The 10,324-nt window shown below is 41.4% G+C and overlaps 1 protein-coding gene across 1 annotated transcript in view; it reads right to left on the reverse strand.

Annotated features, from left to right (window-relative positions):
• SLC25A17 (solute carrier family 25 member 17) overlaps nucleotides 1-9,563 on the reverse strand; it is a 47,597-nt gene extending 38,034 nt beyond the window's left edge. The window contains exon 1 of the mRNA XM_047868260.1: nucleotides 9,388-9,563. Within this exon, the coding sequence (XP_047724216.1) occupies nucleotides 9,388-9,441 (54 nt within the window). The 5' untranslated portion in view covers nucleotides 9,442-9,563. The remainder of the gene's footprint in view (nucleotides 1-9,387) is intronic.
• Nucleotides 9,564-10,324: the final 761 nt, after the last annotated feature.

Consider the following 10,324-nt stretch of genomic DNA (forward strand, 5'->3'; position numbering starts at 1 on the left):
GGACAGGGCTAATAACCATGTTTGAGGGCTGAAGGGAAGCAAACAATGGAGAGGTTAAAGCTATAGGAAAGAAGTGAAAATTAATGGAGTAAAGTCCTAACACATAATTGGGGATGGGGTAAGGGGGAAGCGTCAAGATCAAAGGTAGCAGAGACTGGATGTATCTGTTTTTCCTGAGGCCAGCAGAATATAGGACATATGGGTACAACTGCAATTGATTGTTTAATAAGACAAAATGGAAAGTGAGAAACCTCATCCCAAGAAGCCTCTATTTTATCTAGGGAATAAAAGGTGAGATTACCTGCTACAAGTGAAAGGACAGAGTTGGTCATATGAAGAGAGAACAAACTTCACTTGTATTTAATTTCTGAAACTGGGTACAAATACTATATTTATATTTACAAGATTATATCGGAAAAATAAATAAATTATGGCCTTACTACACTTCTCCAGATACTGCACTAGGTGCTCTACAAGTGTTACCACATTTACTTCTCTGGGAACCCCAGTAAGCTCAGAAAACTCAGGTTCAGAAGAAAACATAAATGACCCAAGATGACATTGATAATTTTTACTCCAAAACTTTTCAGCATCCATACCACATTTATTTAAAAAAATTAAGTTATAAACTACTGTATGTATGGCAATACAATTTCCTTTATTTAACCTTTTTCTGATTCAAGCATAAAGAAGCAAATTTAGAAAAATAATTTCCATAAAGATGGCATAAGAATCTTTAAGATTAGGAGAACTGAAATGAAATGACCCTGTTAGCTGAAAAGTTTATTAAGGGGGTCAGGAGGAATGAATAAACAGAACACATAAGATTTTTAGGACAGTGGAAGTACTCCATATGATACTCTCATGCTGGTTTCATGTCATCAGACATTTGTCAAACCCACAGAATGTAAAACATCAAGAGTGAATATACACTAATATGCACTATGGACTTTGGGTGACAATGATGTGTCAGTGCAGGTTTATCAACTGTAACAAATGTCCACTCCAGGGGGGGATGTTAATAATAGGGGAGGCCATGCATGGGTGAAGGCTGCGGGTATATGGGAAATCTCTGTATCTTCTTCTCCATTTTGCTGTGAACCTAAAACTGCTCTAAAAAATTAAATCTTAAAAAAAGTTTACTAAGAAATCAAGATATATTTCGGATGGTGGGTAGTGAGGCAATGAAGTCTTCAAGACTAAACACTATATAATAATTCGATCATGATTTAGCAGAAGCCTAAATGAAATAAAACAGCAAGCTAGGAAGTAAAGATAATACGATAATGACTTTCTCCAATTACCTCCTTTTGAGGTTTTTTTTTTTTTTTAATTTTTTTTTCAACGTTTTTTATTTATTTTTGGGACAGAGAGAGACAGAGCATGAACGGGGGAGGGGAAGAGAGAGAGGGAGACGCAGAATCGGAAACAGGCTCCAGGCTCCGAGCCATCAGCCCAGAGCCTGACGCGGCGCTCGAACTCACGGACCGCAAGATCGTGACCTGGCTGAAGTCGGACGCTTAACCGACTGTGCCACCCAGGCGCCCCCTTTTGAGGTTTTTAAACCAAGTAACATAATACCCTCAGATACATACTAACCTAAGTTAATTCTATGGGAATCTGAGCCACTGGATTTAAAATCTGGGTGTGAATGAATCACCTGTGGAAAAGTAAACCCTTTCAAAGAGAACTGAACATATGAATTGTTAGAACTGTGGTTTAAAGTACTCCCAATAAGGGGCGCCTGGGTGGCTCAGTTTGTTAAGCATCCGACTTTGGCTCAGGTCATGATCTCACAGTTTGTGGGTTCAAGCCAGCTCTCTGTCAGCACAGAGCCTGCTTTGGATCCTCTGTCCCCCTCTCTCTCTGGCCATCTCCCTCCCCCGCTCACGCTCCCTCTCTCAAAAATAAAATAAAACATTAAAAAAAGTACTCCCAATAAACAATTAGTGTCCAATTGCCTCCAGTTTGGTTATACATGTGTATACTTAATATTTAATGTCACTTGTTTTCTGATAATCTAACCTGGTTTTGAAATACACAAAGGAATGAGACAAGAAGAGAAGGCAGCTAGGCATAGCAAAGAGAAAAGGCCTGGATTCTGGCCTTCTGCCTATGACCAATTCACTGGTAACCCTGGCCAAATCATTTAACATCCCTGTTTCCATTTTCCTGTCTCTGTAAGAGAATAAAGATACTTGTCCAAAAGCCTCGGAAACAACCCTACTAGGTGGGTATTATTATTATTTCCCCCTTCCTATAGATGAGAAATTGAGGCAGAGATTGAGAGACATGCCCAAACTCACACAGATGGTAAGTGACAGAGTTGGAGTCTGAACTCAGGCAGTCTGGTTTCAGAGTCCACACTTTTAACCACTTGTTACAATGCCTATCTAGGGGTTGTTAATAGATGTGAGAGGGGTTTAAGAAGTCAGGGAATTCTAGGGGCACCTGGCTGGCTCCGTTGGTGGAGCATGTGACTCTTGATCTTAGAGATGCGAGTTCAAGTCCCAGGTTGGGTATAGAGATTACTTAAAAAAAAAAAAAATCTTAAAAAAAAAAAAGTCAGGGAATTCTAAATACTAAATATTATTATTAAATATAACATGAAATTAACTAACTCAAACAAGTTAGGATGCACAGAAAATTAGAAAACATAGTTGTGGGGGGGCCTGGGTGGCTCAGTCAGTTAAGTGTCTGACTCTGGATTTCAGCTCATGTCATGATCTCATGGCTCGTGGGATGAAGCCCTGCATCAGGCTCTGTGCTGACAGTGTGGAGCCTGCTTGGCATTCTCTCTGCCCCTCACCCACTTGTGTGAGCATATGCATGCACTCTCTCTCAAAATAAATAAATTTAAAAGACAGAGTTGTGCACAAAATGATTAATAGTTTCCATTTATTGGGCCCCTATTATGTATCAGATATTATAAAAGCTATCTTACTTATTTTATTAACGTTCACAAAACCCTGTGAGGCTACTAACATTTTACAAGTTAGAATATGAGTAAACTAAACTGAATCCAGAACACAGCGTTTTGTTTCTCATCTATAAATTAATGAGTGACATCAGGGAAGTCGCTTAACTAAGCAATCCTACAGATTCTTCATAACAGGGTTGTGGGAGGTCACATTAACATTTACACTGTACATAGCCAAAGTATGGAAAGAGCCCAAATGTCCATTGACAGATGAATGGATAAGAAGATGTAGTATATACAATGGAGTATTACTCAGCAATCAAAAAGAATGAAATCTTGCCATTTGCAACTATGTGGATAGAACTAGAGGGTATTATGCTAAGCGAAATTAGTCAGAGAGAGACAAGTATCATGTGACTTCACCCATATGAGGAATTTAAAATACAAAACAGATGAACATAAGGGAAGGGAAGCAAAAATAATATAAAAACAGGGAAGGGGACAAAACATAAGAGACTTAAATATAGAGAACAGACAAAGGGCTGCTGGAGGGACCGTGGGAGGGGGGATGGACTAAATGTGTAAGGGGCATTAAGGAATCTACTCCTGAAATCATTGTTGCACTATATGCTAACTAACTTGGATGTAAGTTTAACAATAAAAACAAAAACAAAAAAACCAAAAACCATTTACATTGTACAAATGTTTACTACAGTTAAAGTTAGACATGATGTAAATGACCATAAATAAATTATGGAACACTTACATGATAAAATATTTTATATTAAAAAAAAAAAAACAATGCTGTTTGAAGTCTTTTTTAATGACATGATATAGTGGATATCTGATGTTTTGGGCCACACAGCATCATTTCCTTTTTCTAAGGGCAGCCTGATTTTCTTGACCTCTTCCCACTGTGTACAATCTTGGTAGGATGGTAAATCTAGATGCCCACCCTCCACTACACCTGCTGAAGAGCCCCTGAAGGTTCCTTTTGCCGGACCTTTCCTTTCCCCACCTGTTATAGTCAAGGACTCGGCACATGATCTTGAGCACAACTAACTGGGGTTCTCCCATGACTTTAAATCTTGAGAATGCTGTAGAGGGACAAAATCTACTGATTCCAGTGGTAGCGCCCAACACTCTCCAGGGATTGCTTCAGAAATCTTTTCGGAAAATGACGGTTCTCTCCTACTTCAAGTCTTCAGCCTGCCCACTGATCCTGGGAGCTCCTAAAAAGCCTGCCAATAAACTTCTTTTTTTTGTTGTTAAAATACTCAAAGTCTGTTTCTCCAGTTTGCAACCAGAGAACCTTCATACATATGGGGATATGCTTTATATTCTGAAATAAACATACCAAAAAACCCAGGATATGCAACTCTGTAATACCAGTTATATAAACAAACAAACAAATCTATTTGTAAATGCTTATTTGTATATAAACACAGAGAAAACAGAAGGAGGAAAACTTGAAGAAACAGAATTCGAAATTCCCCGCACACTGATTTACACAAGGACCTTTGAACACGTTTTTTGTTCTAAAAGTCTCTTATCACCCTCCTATTTCATTTTGCCTAGGAAACTCCCACTCTTCCTTCAAGACTGGGCCTGAACACATCAAGTTTGGGGGCTTCCCATCACCTTCACAAATGCAGCCCACCACTTCTCCCCTAGTACTACCACCAGGGGCCGTGTAGTACCTCTACTATACACTTAAGAAGAGCTTCTTGAGGACAGGGACTCTTTCACTGACCTTTATATTTAGAAGGTCTTTTACAGCAAACCAAAAAGTTCCTCTACTTGGTTTCTACTTCTAAAAGGTAGGAATTGAGTCTATACGGTAAAACGTCCAGTGTAATATTAAGTGTTGAGCCACAGAGTTGGGCAGTTGGACCTAATTTTATCTTCTGATACCAACTGGAGAAAAATGTTTGGAATAAGCCTTCTTACACAGTTCTAAAGATAGGTGTGCCTGGGCTCTGAGTTACAAAGCAATAAAAGGTAAAGTGGAAGGAGAAACGAGGAGGGCTCTTTTATATTTCTGTATGATCTGAATTTTTTAATAGCCAGCATTTACTCAATGAAATGTGATTCTTTTAACACGTAAATTACACAGGGCGCCTGGGTGGCTCAATCAGTTTAAGGTTCAGGTCATGATCTCACGGTTGGTGAGTTCGAGCCCCACATCGGGCTCTGTGCTGGTGGCTCAGAGCCTGGAGCCTGCTTCAGATTCTGTGTGTATGTCTCTCCCTGCTCCTCCCCTGTTTGCTCTCTATCTCTCAAAAAAAAAAAAAAAAACAAAAAAAAACAAAAAAAAACGAATAAATGTTAAAAAAATTTTTTTAACATAAATTATGCAATTAAAAAATAAAATTAAAATTAACTACAGGGAAAAAAGAAGTGTCCTAATTAATTACTAGCATTTCAATTACAAAGTCTGTTTCAGTGTCTGAACCTCATTTAGGCAATTCTAACCAATTTCATTCTTCAAATTGGTAGGTGAAGAGTAGGTTAATAAGATTTCCCTTAATTACAAATCCACATTTCTACAAATCAAATCTATTTTTAAAAACTAATCTAATGAGAAGCAAAAAGATAAAATTATGAATCTAATTATACTCACTATTTTGAGAAATGTTTATGAGGCCACTAATTGTATCATATAATAGTCATCAATTAGAGCTACAGCATCCTCCTGAAATAGTAAAAGTCTTTTTTTTTTTAAAGTAGGCTCCACTCCCAGTATGAGGCTCAAACCCACGACCCTAAGATCAAGACCTGAGATCAAGAGTCGGATGCTCAACCAACTGAGCCACCCAGGCGCCCCAACAATTCTAATTTTCAAATACTCGAGATTATCTGCAATTACCCCAAAGTGTGCCACAAAACACTCAAAATCATTAATTTATTTTAATTTTTAAAATGTGTGTGTGTGTATGCAGAACGTCATACTTGATGAGAGAATGTAGAACTTGGAAGTGAATAAACATGAAACATGTCAACTCAAAAAGGTTGTAAATCAACATCTTAAGCAACAGTCCAACAATCCTTTGGGGGAGAAGAAGCAACTACTGTAGGCAGCCTTGCCTGGAGTTTTAGGCAAGTCACACAGCTATGAGAGGCAGAGCCAGGATTCCAACCCAGGCGGCCTGGCTCAAGTCAGGCACATCAACACTTAAGTGTTCTTACCATTATGCTAAGCGGACTTTCCTTGGTCATCTCAAAGCTTTGGTTGAACACTATGCTCAGGACATTTAATTAAACACAAGCCACCATAGTACTATAGCACTAAACGCAATGCCATTTTTTTTTTTTTATCAACTGTAGCGACATTTTTGTGGTGACATTTTTTTCCCTTTAGTAGCAACCAGAAGAAACTAGCACTTGCATTACATGTTTAATCTTAACACAAGGATTTGAAAAAAAAAAAAGAAAGCAAAAGTTTGAGAACACCCTTAAGCATGACAGTTCAAAAAAATAACAAAACACAATCCAACCTCCCAGATATGTGCTAGGAACATTACTACTCTAAGGGAAAGCAAGAGAAAAAAATTATTCTTAAAAAGTATTAGATAATCTAATGGGAGTTTACATTAATGGGAGAAAGAAAAACCCTAGCAAACTCAGGGTGCATAATTTCAAGCAGAACTGTAACAACAGAGGGGTGTCTGGGTGGCTCAGTCGGTTAAGCATCCGAGTTCAGCTCATGTCATGATCGCAAGGTCTGTGAGTTCGAACCCCGCGTCGGGCTCTGTGCTGACAGCTCAGAGCCTGGAGCCTGCTTCCGATTCTGTGTCTCCCTCTCTCTCTGACCCTCCCCCGTTCATGCTCTGTCTCTCTCTGTCTCAAAAATAAATAAAACATTAAAAAAAAAAGAACTGTAACAAGAGAAAAATAGGCAACAAGGAGACAAAAAACCAGAAATGTCTTTGTAGGTTATATGGAGATATATCACCTCTACCTACAGTCACTCTCTATAGTAAGGCTCAGAGAACTATGGCCCTCCGGCCAAATCCAATCACTGCTTTGTTCTATAAACAGAATTTTACTGGAACTCAGCGCCACTCATTCATCTACTTATTATTGTCAATGGCTGCTTTCACACTATCATGGCAGTGTTGAGTACCTGTACCAGAGACTGTACACAAAATCTAAAATATTTACCATCTGCCTTCTTACAGAGAAAATTCGCCAACCCTTATTTTCTTTTATAGCACTTAACACTATCAAATTATTTTATTTATTTTGTTGACTCAATTATTGTCTGACTCCCCCACTGGAATGCAATCTTCATGAAGAAAAAAACTTTGTTCTCCACTATATTTCTACCACCTAGAACAGTACATAACACACAGAAAGCACTCAGTGAAAGGCGTTCACTGAGAGAAAGAAAGGGAAACAAAACTTCCACATCTTCCCATTTTCCCTTAGATGCTCTCCAACTATTCACTCCACTATCTACCAAAATGTGTCTTGTCAATTAACCACTGGATTTATCATATTGATGAGCAAGTTAATAAGTCCAATGGTTAATTCTTACCCCTCATCTTATTTGACCCAGTTGATCTATACCCCTTTCTCCATGTGACTTTCAGAACACGCATTCTCTGGCATGCTCACAACTTTCTCAGTTGGCACTTATCTAGTCTCATGATGATTCTTATGCATTTCAAACAGAATCCAAAGTCCCAAACCAATCTTTCTCCCAGAAACTGTTCAGTTATAGTGAAGAGGTTGTAATAGAGGTACTATAGTTATATTACATCTCAGGAAATGTAAATGCTTCCAGTTGCTCAAGCCAAAAGCTCTTGGGAGCCAACCAACCCTCATTCTCTTATACCCGATATCCAATCCACCACCAAACCCTGGTGGCTCTATCTTATAAATATATTCCAGGTGAATGATCACTGCTAACCACCTCCACTGCTGCTGTCCTGGTCCAAGCCACCATCCATCTCGTGCCTGGAACGATGTCACAGCCCCCCGACAATTTCCCTGTGTCCCACCTTTACTCCCTTACAGTCTACTCTCAACAGAGCACCCAGGGTGATCATGTTTAAAATGTAAATCATCAAGTTGCCGGGTGCTCAAAGCCTCCAATAACTAGTTAGCTCTCTTTCCCAGTCAGTGTTAAAGTCTCACACAGTTTGGTCCCCTGAAGCCTATGCCCCTTTGTTCCCTCCACCCCAGACACATAAGGCTTCCCTGACCATCCTAGAGCATGTCAAGCAAGCTTCCATTTCAGCACCTTTGCACTGGCTGAAAGGCTCTTCTGGTTTAATTAAATGAAACAGGCACTTCCATGAAGTATTGTGTCAACTAACTCAAAAAAAACCAAGTCTGGAGCGCCTGGATGGCTCAGTCGGTTGAGCGTCTGACTTCCGTTTGGGTCATGATCTTACGGTTGGGGACTTCAAACCCCACACTGGGCTCTGTGCTGACAGCTCAGAGCCTGGACCCTGCTCTGGATTCTATGTCTCCCTCTCTCTCTCTCTGCCCTTCCCCGCTCGTGTTCTGTCTTTCTCTCTCAAAAGTAAATACATTAAAAAAAAAAAAAAGTCTGTGAGGTAGGTATCGATACCCTTACTTTAGAGATTAGGAAAGTGAAGTTTACAAGTCACCCATCTAACGAATGATGGAGCTGGGGTTCAATCCTGATTAGTGTGCACAGAAAAGTGAGCTCTCAGCAAAGTTTTGCACCCTAAAAGGAGAGGACGCTGATATTCCTCTGAAGTCACAGTGATTCCAACTGCTAAAGGTGCATGTTGATAGCAAGAAAAGGATCTGAGAAAGGGAAGCCAGAGGGAAAAGAGGACAACCCGCTGAGTAAGTTACCCAAGCCAGGAGTGGAATGTTTCAAGGAAAAGGGAGTGGTGTCAAATAGAACCGAGACATCCAAAAACCCAAGAACCACGCACATACTCATAGTAAACCACACCTGGACGGCAACCCTAATCTTGATTTAAAAAAAAAATGTATCATCTGCCTGTATTGGCCAAAGATATCCTACTTCTCTGCCGCAAGGGTGTGAAAACAGACTACAGGTAAGCATGTGATTAAGCAACACAGCTTCACACCTACGTTTTCCTCCAGTCCAAGGAAACAAAGTTTATGTGTGTGCGGTGGCCTTTAAGGGAAATGGTTGGCCTTTAAACTTCAGAAGGCAAAGAAAACAGCAGTTATTTTCTTCCAAGCTCCCTGTGGGTATGTGGGACAATCGCTGTCTATATCCCAGATATTTTCGAAGAGACCAAAACGGCAGCCAGGGGCGGAGGGTGTGCTGGCCCTCACCCCAAACTGTTCCAGCATCTTCTCGCCTATGTCTCATTGCTCTCCGTCCCACAGTCACGACTGCAGATACCAACCCACCCTCTCCCTCTCATCCCCATCCCCCAGCCACATCCTGGGACTGGCCCCAGAGAAGCCCCACACCCCGCAGTGGCCCGGGCGTGAAGACCCCGCCTCACCACGGCTCCGGCCACAGCGTGGACAAGGCTTTCGTAGGACAGCACTGAGGCCATTGCTGCGGCTTCCCGCAGACCTAGCAACACTTCTCCCTCAGGCGCCGCAGCTAGCCGAGAGAGGAAAGAAGCGCCGGAGACCGGGATGTGAGCGCCACAAGCTCCACCTCCTCAGGCCCGCCTCCTCCGGAACATCCCCTTCCGGGTCTTAGCGAGCACGCTGTCTCCCCGCCGGAAGCCACTGGGCTGGAAGAGGGGAAAGGGAGGCCTGGGGACGCCCCCTGGCTCTGATTGGCTCTCGGGGCCTGCATGGGCGGGGCAGAGAAGCGCTGGCCCAATCAAGCGGAGCAGCAGGACAGGCAGAAAGCTGGTAGCCACGCCCTGGGTCTGATGGACGTGCCCTCACGTTCCCGGGACCTGACTGGCTGTTCTTCCACCTGGGGACTTAGGGAGGCCTAGATGGGCACCTTCCCTCCGTTAAGACAGGCCGGAATCAGGCAAGATGGGGACTCAAATCTTCCTGCTTACCTGCGAGTTAACTCGTATTTTCTATCGACAGTATTTTTAAAGTCACATTTTGTCCAAAAGGAAATACTGATTGGGCAAGGTTCTGCACTCTGAAAAACCCTGGGGTGTTGGGAAAACAAAACGGAGCTGGAGATAAAGTGATTAGATGCAGGTGGGATCATACTCGTTAGCAACTAAAGTCATTTCACCCTTTTGGTTTTCTCCTTTAAGTGACAGAATTAGTTAATACAACTCCACTGCAGTAAGAATTACAAAAGCTAATTTATGTAGACGTACTTCATAAAATACTGAAGAAATAACTACATGTTGTCAAGTGAAGAACCAAACTACATAGAACTACAGAAGCCACTTTCAATCTCTAACGTAGGTCATACTGTGAGACACGATGTCTCAGGACTCCAACTGAACTCTACTG

Source organism: Prionailurus viverrinus, chromosome B4 (assembly GCF_022837055.1).
Source record: "Prionailurus viverrinus isolate Anna chromosome B4, UM_Priviv_1.0, whole genome shotgun sequence".
Classification (NCBI taxonomy): domain Eukaryota; kingdom Metazoa; phylum Chordata; class Mammalia; order Carnivora; family Felidae; genus Prionailurus; species Prionailurus viverrinus.